Consider the following 15,200-nt stretch of genomic DNA (forward strand, 5'->3'; position numbering starts at 1 on the left):
AGCTAACCCTAACCTAAACCCAATTCTAACCTATCCCTTAAAACCAAGGCTTAACCTTCAAACAGCCCTTTGAAGGTGTGTGTGTGTGCGTGTGTGTGTGTGTGTGTGTGTGTGTGTGTGTGTGTGTGTGAGAGAGAGTGTGTGAGAGAGAGTGAGAATGAGGACCGGCCATAATGTCCTCACTTTCATAAAATGTCCTCACTTCCCAGGTATAAAACTCTAATTGGTCTTCTCTAAGATAGCTACACACACACACACACACACACACACACACACACACACACACAGTGACACAGTGCTGTCTCTAGTTAAGATGCTTGCTGCCTGGAGCTGTTCTCTGGCTCTGTGACATTACAAACTCCCTCCTAATGAACCCCTGCAGCCACTCTGAGTCTCTCGTCACCGCGGCGCTGCTGCAGTGACTGTTGGAAATGCAGTCGTCTTGACAACACCCTCCGGGGGCGGGGCCTGCCGCGGGTTTCCCTCGCTGAGAAATGTGGCCTGGCGTCATCCGGCCGTGGGCGGGATGGACGAGTGATTTGGTGCATAAAAAAATGACTTCTAGGCAGGAAATGAAATGAAAGTAAAATGTGACGGATAGACGATTACTGTATTATGATGATTATATATGATTATATGTGATACATCCTTTCAAAAAATCTTAAAGGGACACTGTACCGAAAAACGATGCTGATTTATTTTGCACATAATCTCACACATAATGAGAAAACTGTAAACAGTTTTGCAGTCATTCATTTAGTTTGACAATTATTCAGTTGAGTTGAGTTTTTACACATAGAAGTGGTGCACATCATCTGAAAGCTGGGAACCTGGAAATTCTGTGATGTCATAAAATAGACATTGCAACAGCAGTGATTAAACAGTGACATCATCAGTGATATGATTTATGACATCACTGATGATGTCATAGACATTGTGACATCATCAATGATGTCATAGACATTGTGACATCATCGATGATGTCATAAATCCTTCCCTGCAGTGGCTATAAGTACTGGGATAAACAGTGACATCATCAGTGATATGATTTATGACATCACTGATGATGTCATAGACATTGTGACATCATCAATGATGTCATAAATCCTTCCCTGCAGTGGCTATAAGTACTGGGATTCACTATGCATGATGTCATAAATCCTTCACTGCAGTGGCTATAAGTACTGGGATTCACTACGCAAACAAAGATCAGCCATGGAAGATGAAATTGTCGCATTGGTTATTGACAATGGATCCGGTATGTGCAAAGCCGGTTTCGCTGGAGACGACGCCCCTCGTGCTGTCTTCCCCTCTATCGTCGGTCGCCCCAGGCATCAGGGAGTGATGGTGGGTATGGGCCACAAGGACAGCTACATAGGTGACGAGGCCCAGAGCAAGAGAGGTATCCTGTCCCTGAAGTACCCCATCGAGCACGGTATTGTGTCCAACTGGGATGACATGGAGAAGATCTGGCATCACACCTTCTACAACGAGCTGAGAGTTGCCCCCGAGGAGCACCCTGTCCTGCTGGCAGAGGCCCCCCTGAACCCCAAAGCCAACAGGGAGAAGATGACACAGATCATGTTTGAGACCTTCAACACCCCCGCCATGTACGTTGCCATCCAAGCTGTGCTGTCTCTGTACGCCTCTGGTCGTACCACCGGTATCGTCATGGACTCCGGTGATGGTGTGACCCACACAGTGCCCATCTACGAGGGCTACGCCCTGCCCCACGCCATCCTGCGTCTGGACCTGGCCGGCCGCGACCTCACAGACTACCTCATGAAGATCCTGACAGAGCGTGGCTACTCCCTCACCACCACGGCCGAGAGGGAAATTGTGCGTGACATCAAGGAGAAGCTGTGCTACGTCGCCCTGGACTTCGAGCAGGAGATGGCTACCGCTGCCTCATCCTCCCGGGAGAAGAGCTACGAGCTGCCCGACGGACAGGTCATCACCATCGGCAACGAGAGGTTCCGTTGCCCAGAGGCCCTCTTCCAGACTTCCTTCCTCGGCATGGAGTCCTGCGGAATCCACGAGACCACCTACAACAGCATCATGAAGTGCGACATCGACATCCGTAAGGACCTGTACGCCAACACCGTGCTGTCTGGAGGTACCACCATGTACCCCGGCCTCGCCGACAGGATGCAGAAGGAGATCACATCCCTGGCCCCCTCCACCATGAAGATCAAGGTGATCGCCCCACCCGAGCGTAAATACTCCGTCTGGATCGGAGGCTCCATCCTGGCCTCCCTCTCCACCTTCCAGCAGATGTGGATCAGCAAGCAGGAGTACGATGAGTCCGGCCCCTCCATCGTCCACCGCAAATGCTTCTAAATGGACTGTTCTTCTTTTTTCCTCCTCCGACCAAACGCCCAACAACTTCAGCTCTGCGCAAAACAACCACACACACACACACACACACACACACACACACACACACACACACAGAGCTTAGATGACCAACTCATAGGTATGGCTTCAGTTGTTTTTGGTGATTGGTTCACTCAGGATGGAAAAAAAGCAACGGTGAAGGAGACTTTTTTTTTTTTTTTTTGCAGTTTACAGTTCTAGACCTGCTTTGCCTCATGGCCAGGTCACAACTATAGTGATGTCATATCACATATGATGTCATAATGATGGATGAGGTCTAAAGAGAGCCTCTGTTTGGAAAGTCTTGAGAGAGATCACAGGCTACAAGCCATCTGCCAAACACTCCATCAATGACCGTCATCTAGCCAGCCACTTAAATGAGTTCTACTGCCACGTCAAGAGACAGCGTAGCCCCACCCCCTGCCAACCTGGCCCCACCCCCGGCCCCAGTGTTCACCAACATCTTCAACACCTCATTGGAGACATTAAAAGACTGTCTGTCGCCTTGACCTCTGTGGTCACAAAGTCCTTCAAGCGCCTTGTTCTGTCCTACCTAAAATCCATCTTGGACCCACTCATTGACCCCTACAGTGCCAACAGGTCTGTAGATGATGCCACAAACATGGACCTCCACTACATCCTCGTGTACCTGGACACCACAGGACCTATGCCAGGGTCCTCCTGTTTGTGGACTTTCACACGATCACCCCGGCCCGGCTGCACAAGAAGTTCTCCCAGCTGGGGGCGTGCCCGAGTCCATCTGCAGGTGGTCCACAAACTTCCTAATGAACAGGAAGCGGCACGTAAGGCTGGGGAAGCATATCACCGACTCCCGGACCATCAGCACCAGAGCTGCCCAGGGCGGCGTACTCTCATCCTCCACCCTCAGAGGGCTCATCTCTCTAATGGTGAATGACGGGTCTGCGTACAGGCAGGAGATCGGCCACGTGATGACCTGGTGCAGTCAAAACAACCTGGAGCTCAGTGCTAAAAAGACAGTGGAGATGGTTGTGGAGTACAGGAAGAACGCAGGCACACCTTCCCCAGTCAACACATTCGCTTCCTAGGCTCAATCATCAGCCGAGACCTGAAATGAATGGGAGCCAAACATCAAGGCTCTCAGCAAGAAGGCACAACAGAGGATGAACTTTCTTCAGGATCTGAGGAGGTTCAAGGTGCCAAAGGCACAATTGGCACTTTTCTACACCTCCATCACCGTCTGGTGCTGCTGCTGCCCGCGAGGACATCTCCAGACTGCAGCGCATCATCTGCCACGTTGAAAATTAGCTACCCAGCTAAAACTGGCACATTTACAGCAATGCTGATTGATGTGCATTGTCCCTGTACAACTAAACTAAACTAAAATAAAAGATGGTCGGGTGCAGCCTGCCATCCCTTCAGGACCTACACACTGCCAGGATGCTAGAGCGTTCTCGGAAAATCATGGCCGACACCACCCACCCAGGAGATCAACTCTTCAGGGCCCTCCCCCATGACAGAAGACTGATGTCTGGCAGTACCAGAACCTCTCGACACAGGGACAGCTTCTTCCCAACTGCCATCCGCCTCTTCGATGAGAACTGAAACCCCCCACAAATCAGGACTTTGTCACTCCCTCCCCCCCCGATGCCCCATGAGCACAACCGGCTCTGCAACGGACTGGAGCCCCTCCCCCCCCCCTATTTCACTTTAAAGGACTTTCACTTTATAATTCGAGATTGTGTGATTGTGTTCTGTTTTTTGCTCCATCTTGTGCTGTTGATGTGACCGTTGTGCTGTATACTTGCACTAAGTCAAATTTGTAATCTAATTAATAATTGCTCACTATGGCTATTAAAAATATCAAATCTTGAATAAATGTGGGGTGACATTTTTTTACTACGTCTGCAGCCGTCTGCGCAGCGCGTGGTCAACACCCAGCTTTTTGGGGTGAGTCAGGCATTCAGTCAGGAATGGATAACGGTGACGTCATCAGTGATGATGTCATCAGTGCCAAACTTGGGCTGTTGAAAGATGCCTCAAATGGGCTTGAGTTGCATGAGGTCGCCTGGTTGTTGGTACATGATGCACGTGGTCCCTTGTTTGTGAAGTTGCCAGTGATGTCACTTGAGCAATTGTGATGTCATCTGTGAGTGATGTCACTCGAGCAAATTGTTGATTCATCAGTGAGTGATGTCATCAGTGATGACATCAGTGATGTCAGTCAAGCTATTGTGATGTCATCCGTGATGTCATCGGTGATGATGTCACAGCATCAGTGTCTGATGCTGTGACATCATTGCAATATTCAATTGCAATATTATGTACATTTATTGTGCTGTAGTTGCCCATCACAATTTCACAAGCTTGCCATCAATATATTATTTACACTTTGTGATGACGGTTTTGATTGTTAACATTCTAGCAAGCCAACACCATTGCTCGAAAGATTTGTTGCCCAGAAATAAAAATTCTAGCTGATGATGCACTAGACTAGAGGGAGGACATTAATAAAGTATATAAAACCAATCAGTCAAGTCGACATTTGCTTGTTTATCTATGGAATGAACATGTTGCTCTAGCACACCATCCATCCATGTGTTAAGTTAGGTTACACCCCTCTTCACTTCAGCATCATTCTTTTGGCCCGCTGCCCTCCACATGAAAAACAGCATGTATCCACATGGTGGCGATGTTGCACCAAGGAAGCCACCACTGCGGGGATCAGGCAAGTTGGGGGTTGACACCGTTGACACAGACAGCTGGAGAAGGAATAGGCCCTAATGTGTATAATGTGATGCAGAGTCGGATACTCCAGTCACATGACTTGGACTCGACACAATTTGAATTGCTTGAGACTTGACTTGATGCATGAATAGAAGACTTGAGACTTGACTTCTTGATGCATGAAGAGAAGACTTGAGACTTGACTTGATGCATGAAGAGAAGACTTGAGACTTGACTTGATGCATGAAGAGAAGACTTGAGACTTGACTTGATGCATGAAGAGAAGACTTGAGACTTGACTTGATGCATGAAGAGAAGACTTGAGACTTGACTTGATGCATCAAGATAATACTTGAGACTTGGTTTGATGCATCAAGAGAAGACTTGAGACTTGACTTGATGCATGAAGAGAAGACTTGAGACTTGGTTTGATGCATCAAGAGAAGACTTGAGACTTGACTTGATGCATGAAGAGAAGACTTGAGACTTGACTTGATGCATGAAAAGAAGACTTGAGACTTGACTTGATGCATGAAGAGAAGACTTGAGACTTGACTTGATGCATGAAGAGAAGACTTGAGACTTGACTTGATGCATGAAGAGAAGACTTGAGACTTGACTTGATGCATGAAGAGAAGAGTTGAGACTTGGTTTGATGCATCAAGAGATGACTTGAGACTTGACTTGATGCATCAAGAGAAGACTTGTTGGTTTGATGCATGAAGAGAAGACTTGAGACTTGGTTTGATGCATCAAGAGAAGACTTGAGACTTGACTTGATGCATGAAGAGAAGACTTGAGACTTGACTTGATGCATGAAGAGAAGACTTGAGACTTGACTTGATGCATGAAGAGAAGACTTGAGACTTGGTTTGATGCATCAAGAGATGACTTGAGACTTGACTTGATGCATCAAGAGAAGACTTGTTGGTTTGATGCATGAAGAGAAGACTTGAGACTTGGTTTGATGCATCAAGAGAAGACTTGAGACTTGACTTGATGCATCAAGAGAAGACTTGATACTTGACTTGGGCCCTGGTGACTTGGGACTCGACTTTGACTTGGAAAGGTTTCTAAAGTCAATTGTCACAACATTGTCTCTGTATAAATGATGCGTTATGTGCCAATTATGTGTAAATACGTTTGGTAGCATTGAAAAGTCTGACAAACCTATATTTAGTTTTGTTCAAGATATTGTATTGATACTGGACTTGTTCTGACTTGACTTGTCGTTCTGTATTTAGACTTGGGACTTGACTTGAGACTTGTGGCTCTCAAGACTTGTGACTGGAGCAAAGTTGACTTGGTCACACCTCTTGACATGTGTGAACTGTTTGTGGGCTGTGATTGTTGGATACAGGGAAAAAAAACCTTACGATAGTATTATTGCTCACAGTAACACGTGCAGGCAAACATCCATTCACAACCCTGCTAGGAAAAATGTAGCCTGGGTAAACCCAGCCTCCACGTGACCTCTATCTTGCTTGTGACTGATAGCACATAGATAGAGGTCACCACGTGGAGGCTGGGTTTACCCAGGCTAGGAAAAATGATCACAAATTGACACTCAATGTATTTCAAATCCCAATGGCTTTATTTTATGTATATAGATTTGTATATTTATATATATTTATATATATATATATATTATATTTATATAATAACTTTTACCTCAATTGCTTGATTATCATTTTTTGTTCTGTTTAAGTTCAAACGACATGACACTAAGACCAAGGCATTCCACATGATCATATCTTACAAAAGAGTAAAGAAAAGAAAATGTGTGCGTCGTGCACCTGGTGTGCACGACACGTACATAACATACATCAATGTACAGATATTGTGGTTCTGTCGGAAAAGAAATGAAAAACAAACAATGAAAACGACGACTGGCATCCACTGAGACAGAGACAAGCACATAGAGAGGGTGAGTGTAGGGAAGCGTTGGGGGGAGAGGAGGGGGGGGGGGGGGGGTTTGAGAAATGATATAAGCTAAAAACCACCGCAGTCTAATCGGAGAATTCTGTTGCATAGATTGAAGCAAACAGGAGTGACATTTTGGCAATGAGAGTGCATCGTATATTTACACAAGAGGGGAGAGAGAGAGAGAAAGTGGTGGAAACCGTAAGGTGAGACTGACACACACTGAGGAACAACCACACCTCTCTGGAATCACACGTTGCCTCAACAGAGAAAGTTCAGCCGTAAAAGCTTTTCTATTCAGCAGTTAAAGCAAGGCTGTCAAGGGAAAATTCACTCTAATAAACACACACACACACACACACACACACACACACACACACACAGTAAACACACAGGGAAGCGCGGGAATGCTTATTCGACAAATTCAACAAATCACACCGTCCCGTCCAATGAGGCTCTGATCTGTTGGGCCGTTTTGGAACGTCAACGTTCGCCCATTTTAAACGGTAGGAACGTCTCCTATATTTGCAGAACGGACGGTGACAAATGTGTCCGAACGGAAAAAGTTCAACTGGTTTGAACTTTCTGTACAGCCGTCACTGAAATTGTATTGAAATGAACAGAGAGACGGTCACGGCCTTTACCGCGACCATCGTTTCGGTGCCAAACACGGTACTTTAGCGCCGTTGACGTTACAGTCTCATCGCTATCGCCCGTTCGATGACCATTTATGCGGCTGGACAAAACTCGTTCCTAAAATACAATACAGCTCGGGTAACTGACGTGAGTGTGGAATATGGTGTATCTGGGGCGCTGAGAGGCAGCGAAGCAAACCCACCCAGCTCCCATCAGACAGATACAGAAATAATAATCCACGTTTTCATTTACATGTCTGTTTGCTGCTCTCTAGATAGCGAGTTCATGAAGGCGTTTACATTTGCTGTTCTAAACAGGGGGGGTCCTTGTTTGCTGGGAGAAATCCTGTGCTCCGCAGGAAGTGACGCGTTGTGTGTACGGAATCACCAAGGTACAGAATGTTGGGCCAAAGCAGTGACCGCTTATCACCAAAGGTGGCGCCAAAATCAAGTCTCCATCGCAATACAGGCTTACTGCTGCAGTCTATCGTACTCGGAAAACACATTTCGATCGGGAGTCGGTAGTCTGACTCGACGGAAGCAGGCTGCGGGGATAAGCTCTGCCACTGGGGTCCGACCATTTCAGTCGGAGCAAAGGGAAATCATTTTGTGTCCCGCTCTCCCTGCCTCTGCAAAACTTCAACAATGCTACAGTAGCTAGCAAGCTAGCAATCTACACGCTGAAAATGGCACGTTTCGATGCAGATTTGGATTGTGCGATAAAGCAGGCCTGCTTGGTACAGTACTGTACATTCGATGGATGGTTGTAAAGATAACGGAGACTAGGGAGACGGTAATACCAACTCGGAAAAAGACTTCCGACTTGACTTCCAATGGAATGCAGCTTCCCATAAAGCATGTTAGCACTAAGGTCATTTTGTCCCACAGCACGTTTGTGTGTTTTTGGGGGAAATCCAACTCAGATAATCAGTTCCTCCATTTTTCGCTCAACAGCGTTCAGAGGTGTCTCTCTCTGTCAAACCTGCTTCCCCCTGCGTTGTGTAAGAAGTGCTGCTAACCCACCTTAGTATGGCTTCAATCATTTGTACCACAATGCTATGCTGCTTGAGAAGCTTCCACCCCCCGACAAGAACACTATTCTGGGGAGACAGAATGACATACAGCCAATGAAGGACATGGCTCTCTATAGTATGTCAGTGGCATGAATGCATATGGCCTATTCTGCTTGAGGAGGAGAAACAGAGTAATGAGTGGGGGTGGAGAGAGAGAGATAATGGGCAGATCAATGCACGTGATTGTTGTTGAAATGAAGCCTGCGATACCCAGGTGAGTGTTTCATGCTCATAGTGGGTTCGTTCCTTTTGAAGCCATTCTAGTAGCAGTGGTACTGGAGCATCTTTGGCTTAAAGTCGGCTCATTTTGTGGTGAGAAACGATCATTTTTAAGTCCTTGCTCAAATTTGCTATGAATGAAAGCGCCATCAATCAGAACAATGCCATGCTCGTTTGCCTGAAGGCATCCGCTTTTTAAATGTGTGTGTCAGAGACAATGACCCCTTTTACCCTGTTGTGACGTCACCTGGCACCAAAGACAAGCCAATAGCAGATGGCCAGTTCAATACTGTACTTTCCCCTATAGGTGGCAGTCTTCACCACAGATTTGGATTAGGGTTTAGTTACTTAGTTTCCTGATTGAACCCAGTGATATATCTGCCAACCTTATTTTCTCTGGGGTAAGACTGCCCTGGAGCCTAGTTTGTTGCCCGTCTTGTTTTGTCTATAAATTAATATATAATCATTAAAATGACAATTTTATTGTGCCAAGAGTTCCGTTCCCCGTTCGAAGCAACTGGTGCTTAGGCCTGTAGAAAGACGTTCAAGGGGAGATCAGTGTGTGTGCAAGATAAAAAGATCATTTTGATTTTATCTTGATTTTTGTTGTTTGTGTGATGTTGTCATAAGCTTAGACACTGGGAATTAAAAAAAGAAGTACAATTTATATACTTGGGCATGACACTTTTAGCTGTTACATTGCTTCACAGACACAACAGATGGCAAGCGTGAAACTAGCACTAAGCTAGTGTTCACTTGGGTTTGAATTTGACAGCAAATGAGATCCAGCAGGAGCAGATAATTAAGTAGAAATGCTGAAAGTTGGAGATGAAAACATGCGTGTTGTGGGATGGGATAATGCATGAATGTGTTAAGCTTGGCTGTTTCACAGTGAACCCCCCGAGGAGGTGGACGTCTGATGCTTAGATCTGTCATTAGTTACTTGTTAGTGAGTGAATAAGACAATGGAAAAACAAACAAGAGTCTTCATCTTCCTGTAATGGCTCGACTCGTCCATCCATTCTCACAAACAATCCACCATTTTCAATTTCCTCAGTGCGTTTCACCTCGCAGTGCAAATGCATGTGTGTGGTTGTGTGTGTATGTGCATGTAGTGTAGTGTTTATGTGTAACGTGTTGGGGGGGGGGGGTGTATGTACGTATCATTTGGAAGCAAGTAAACACTTGGGACATCTCATTCCATACTAAAACATGCAGAACATTGAACACATATATTGAACAGTTAGCTTTATCCCAATGCAGTCTTTTTTTTTCTCTTTTCGTACAGAGTGGCTTTAGGCTACACAGAACACGACGGTACCGATCGCACCAGGTTGGACATATTGCTTTAAACCACCAAATTTTGTATATATGTCATGCATGCCACATAGATGATATTATGTTTATACAAAAATAACACCAGCGCCTATTACTGTGCATCATATCAATTACAGAAAAGTTTTTCAGTCTTTTTCGCAATTAAATACAACTGAGAATGTATTAAAACAAACAAAAACAAATCAGCTTTGTATATATATATATATATATGTCTTATGTAAAATAAGTGGTTATGACTTATCCAACTGTGATATTCCAGTTAATTTAAACATTAGTTTTTCTTTGTTACTGACTTTTTCTTTATAACCGATGTGCGGGTTATCAAAATAATTCCCCAAATATCCAATGAATGCAATGCTTTTCAGGAGGCAATGCAGTCAAGTTGCAACAATTATTCCACAACAAGCATGTTCTAGCAGAGTGCAATCTGAGGTTGTACAGATTCATAAAAGCCTTATAAAATAAAAAAAATAAACAAAAATAATGTTACTGTGCCTGTCTTTTCTTTTAGGCTACTGTTGAGTCTTGCCTGGTTGCTTTTTTTTTGTTTTAATTTTTTAATGATACAGTTGTGCCATGGTTAAAACAAAACCACAAAGCAATCAAACTTGAGTGTTTCTGACCGCTGGGGCTGTATTGTACACCTGGAATGGAGATGCGAGGGCAACCAGTCCAATGGACAATCACCACAGCACAACCAAGGCCATGGCAAGAGAAGAGGGACAATCTTAGCCACTCGTCGACATGCTGAGGGGAGGATGGAGAGGGGGGGCGACACATGACTTAAAAAAAAAAGTTCAAAAGTGTTGATTGTACAAATAAAAATACTTTGGCAGAACATTCTTAAAGCTATGCTGGGTGATGATTGGCTGATTGCCCCCTCTCCCCTTTATTGTCACCGACATAGATAGCAGTTACACTTCCTTCAATAATATGGCAATATTTACATGATACTGAATGGAAAAGCACAATTTTCTTTAAGATTCAGCAGTTGAAGAAAACAAAGGAGCAAAATGGATCAGTTTTGGACACGTGTACGTAAACAGAGTCGGCGGACGCCACAGCAAAAGGCATCTCATTTATAGTTTACGGACACGTGGCAGGAAGAGGAAGTGATGTCACGCGCTCGCTCGCTCTCTTCCCGGAAACAGTTTCTGAAGCCGTTAAGTTACAAAAACGACGACGACATCGATGTCCTCTTTAAAGGTCTCAGCTTCTATACTAGCCACTTGTAGCACAGCACCAATCCTCTCGTTTAAAAAAAAAAAAAAAAGTTGTAGCTTGAAAGAACAGAAACAACAAATCCAAACAAACCCAGAGATTGGTTAAATAATTATACACTCCCATTTAATGTTTTATACTGTGTTAGTTGTATTCACTTTCCATTTGCGAAAACCCCAACGAGTTTGATAATTGAGAAATCACAGCGTTTAGTGTCGCACAAGACTTACTAGATAAGTGATCATACGCATGTAAAAGGGGGCGGTAAGACTAGATTGCAGAAATTCCAATTGCATGGCCATCAGGATGTAAACAAGTCACTGTGGGTTACTTAGCCCTAACATCAGTTGACCAAGACAAACGTGGCATAAATATTTAGAGAACTGTAAAAAGACATACTCCACGGTAGATTAGTCTCATTCATGTACTGTACTGTCACCAAACTCTTCAGCCTATACATATATATTCATATATCTCCAAAATATTAAAAAGTACTTAATATAAAAATACAGAAGAATTGTAAAAAATGAGCAAAACATTGAGTTTTATATGAAAATCATGCAAGAAAGATTCCTTATTTAGTTCAATAGTAACTCTAAGACTCGGGAGGGGAAAGCGAGGGAATGGCGGGGGGAGACTGGTCGGAATAGGGGGAATAGGGGAAGCGCAGTGCCAAGCGAACTGCCACCCCACTCGGTTTTCATGTAAACATTGTAGAGGTCCTTTAAAACTTAGTTCGGCAGTGACAACTGTAGGGTTTCTCTTCACTTTTTGGTCATGTTTGGTGTAAAGGGGCTCGGGGGTCGGGGCTGTGAGAAAATCCAAAAGGAAACCTCGATAACAATGAGATACAAAACAATAGAGACAACCTATAAAATATGGCTCTGAGTTACGTAGAAAAAAGCTCATCAGAGGGGAGAGAAGGAACCTACTCATGACAAAGACGTTTGAAATATGGCAGTAGTAGTACATTAATTCAATAACGTGTCCTTTACTTGATGGTCGCTAGTCTAAGGGCTTTTAAGTGGAGAGTGACAGACAGACTAGGAGGGACTCGACGTGGCGCTGGGTCGGGGGTTTCTAGGAACGATGTTGATGCGGAAAAGCAGACGGGGCGAAGCGAAGCTGTCGGAAGGACACAGAGCGGACTTCTATCTGGATGCTGATTGGTTTCCCCATGGCTAGGTTGAGATCAATTATAGTCCCTCCCCCAGTCAACCCCGGGCTCCCCCCCCCCCCAGCAGCCCACCCCGCAAGTCCCTCGCCATGGCCGACACAGTGAATCTCGATAACGCGCGAGATGCTCGCGGGGGCGGGCTGGACGCCGCTTTGTGTCGCGCGTCGCATGTGATCCCTACTTTTGGTTGTGTGATTGTGCTGACAGACACGTTTGCTTCCTATTCATAAGAACGGACAAACTAGGAGAAAAAACAAAAACAAAACTAAAAGAACGAATACCAAGAATTGTGTAGAAATGTCCTAACTGGATGCTGGATCCCATATATCCATTCCAACATTGACCATGCCACTCAACACGGAGGACACATTTACATGCACACACGACACAGAGGGGGAGGGGTCAACACTAAATCACACCCCTCTTCACTCTTTCATTCTCAACTCCAGATTGAAGCAGTATGTTGAGATGTCAACTTAGTGGAGGAGGGGCTAGAGAGAACCAGAACCCTGATTGGATGAGATGAGGTCGGACCCCCCCCCCCCCCCCCCCAAACCCAATTTCTATCATCCTATCATAAGCCTACCTCTCTTGACGTTATACGTTGTGTGTTTTCAGGGTGTACGAGACATTCTGGCAGAAAGAAGCCAAGCATCCTTAGTGCGGTCCTTCCACAAACAACAAAGTAGACGAAAGAAAATCGACCCATAGGGACTGAATGAAGGAGAGAACATTTTTTTAACAGTTGAACCTTGAAGCCTGTAGTGTCACTCTATTGTCAGCTCAATCAACCCTCGGTACACATTCCTTCAAAGTGCGCGGGGGAGGGGGGGGGGGGGGGACACAAACGAAACACATTCTGTACATTTGGAATAAAAAGTCTTAAAAAAAAAAAAATCTGGGATAATCGTCGACAATGGTTATATTTTTGCAATTGACCACAATCTTCTGATCACACCCCTCGCTTTTTAGCTGTATAGCAGAGCAGAAATAAAATCAAATAAAAAGCATATATACATGAGAATCGATGCACTCTTTTGAAAAGTTCTGTGCCGTTTTGAGAGCTTTTTAGGCGGGAATGAAGCAAGTACAGAACAAACACAACACGCTGCTTTTCAGTCCCAGGCAGGAGATCCATCCAAACCAACATGAACACCAGGATCCATCCAAACCAACATGAACACCAGGATTCAAAGGATTTCAAAAACTAAAGACTCGTCAGATCAAACAAAAAGACAGAAGTGGAGAGGACAGGCAACGGCCTTCCAATGTGGATGGAGTCTCTAGATTCCACCCTCAAGTGGGTTAAAGGGGTGTGTGTTTGTGTGTGTAGGGGGGGGAGGGTCTTCGTATATACTTTTTTAAGGGGAGGCTGTGATGGGGGGGGGTTAGTTTATAGTTTGTGAATGCGTATGATGGGACAGCTGGGAGGCGTGTGTGAATGAGGGTGGGACCAGAGTGGCGGCTGTTCGGGCCGCTGAGGGGAGGGGAGGGGAGGGGGGGATGAGAAGGAGAAAGATGCTGATGATGAGGATGGTAGTAGGACGATGAAGGCGGTCAGATGGAGGTGAAGATGGTCTGCTGAAGGGGGTCGGCCCCGGAGGCGCTGGGCAGGGCCTCGATCTCGTCGCTGTCCTCCTCGATGGAGTCGACGCGCGCCGCCTCCTCCTCGGACAGGGGCACGAACTCGGGGTGGGCCTGGAAGCTGTGGATGGAGCTGCGGGATCCGGGGTTCTCGTAAAGGGTGCTACGGAACGCGTTCACCACCTTAATCTGGGGGGGGAGAGGAGGAGACCCAGAGGAGAGAGGTGAGAGGGGAGGTGTGGAGGTTCCACAGCACAGGGTCTGTTTTGATACAATGTGGGAGGGTTTCAGGACAGGCAGGGAGGGGCCGACGGTGATGAGTGAGTCAGGGATCTGGGAAACGGGGGGAGGAGGTACAAGAGAGCACAGAACACAACAAACCATGAACGTGTGAAGCTTCTTTAGGCCGGAGATATAGCTGCTTTCTAACCACGCGTTCGCCGAGACAACTGGCAGCGTCGTGACCGGAATTGTTCACATACGACGATGTGCTTTGCGTGGTAGTTACTGGAGGATAGCACTAGAGGGCACACCAGAGAACTTAGGCCGTATAGAACTTCCATATCATTTGGAACTTCTGGATTTGCATGATGTAAATAAGGCACGACCAAACATGTTACAAGTGTGCGCCCGGACAGGGACTTGATCATAGTGGATATATCTGCGACTGTTACATTATCCACACGAGACAGTAGGATTCATCAGCAGACGTTATCCGCACAAGCTAACAGCTAATTCATTCAGATTCCTGGGGCTTCTGGATGCTAGCTGGTTAGCTCGCTGGCTATGCTAGCTAGACCGCATTTTGTCCGCATTAGCAGCAAGCATGCTATCATTATCCGACATTAGCCAGCTAAAACCACAATGTCACAACATATTTGTCACAGTGATTTTGTGTGTCACTTTTGGCTCCAACCAGCCAGTTATTCTGTTAGCAACACACGTCTC

At 45.6% G+C, this 15,200-nt stretch overlaps 1 protein-coding gene and 1 pseudogene across 2 annotated transcripts in view; one reads left to right on the forward strand and one right to left on the reverse strand.

Moving 5' to 3' along the window:
• The first annotated feature begins 1,215 nt into the window (after positions 1 to 1,215).
• LOC310799091 (actin, cytoplasmic 1 pseudogene) lies at positions 1,216 to 2,406 on the forward strand (annotated as a pseudogene). Its single transcript has one exon. The product of its transcript is annotated as an actin, cytoplasmic 1 pseudogene (transcript).
• Positions 2,407 to 12,753: 10,347 nt separating this feature from the next.
• The window catches only part of LOC310798995 (plasma membrane calcium-transporting ATPase 1-like), a gene marked incomplete at its 5' end in the record, with an annotated part of 104,812 nt that continues 102,365 nt past the window's right edge, over positions 12,754 to 15,200 (reverse strand). Inside the window, one exon of the mRNA XM_083661563.1 lies at positions 12,754 to 14,441. Coding sequence (XP_083517689.1) covers positions 14,226 to 14,441 — 216 coding nt within the window. The 3' untranslated portion in view covers positions 12,754 to 14,225. The remainder of the gene's footprint in view (positions 14,442 to 15,200) is intronic.

Source organism: Poromitra crassiceps (genome assembly GCF_964638095.1).
Source record: "Poromitra crassiceps genome assembly, chromosome: 27".
Lineage (NCBI taxonomy): Eukaryota > Metazoa > Chordata > Actinopteri > Beryciformes > Melamphaidae > Poromitra > Poromitra crassiceps.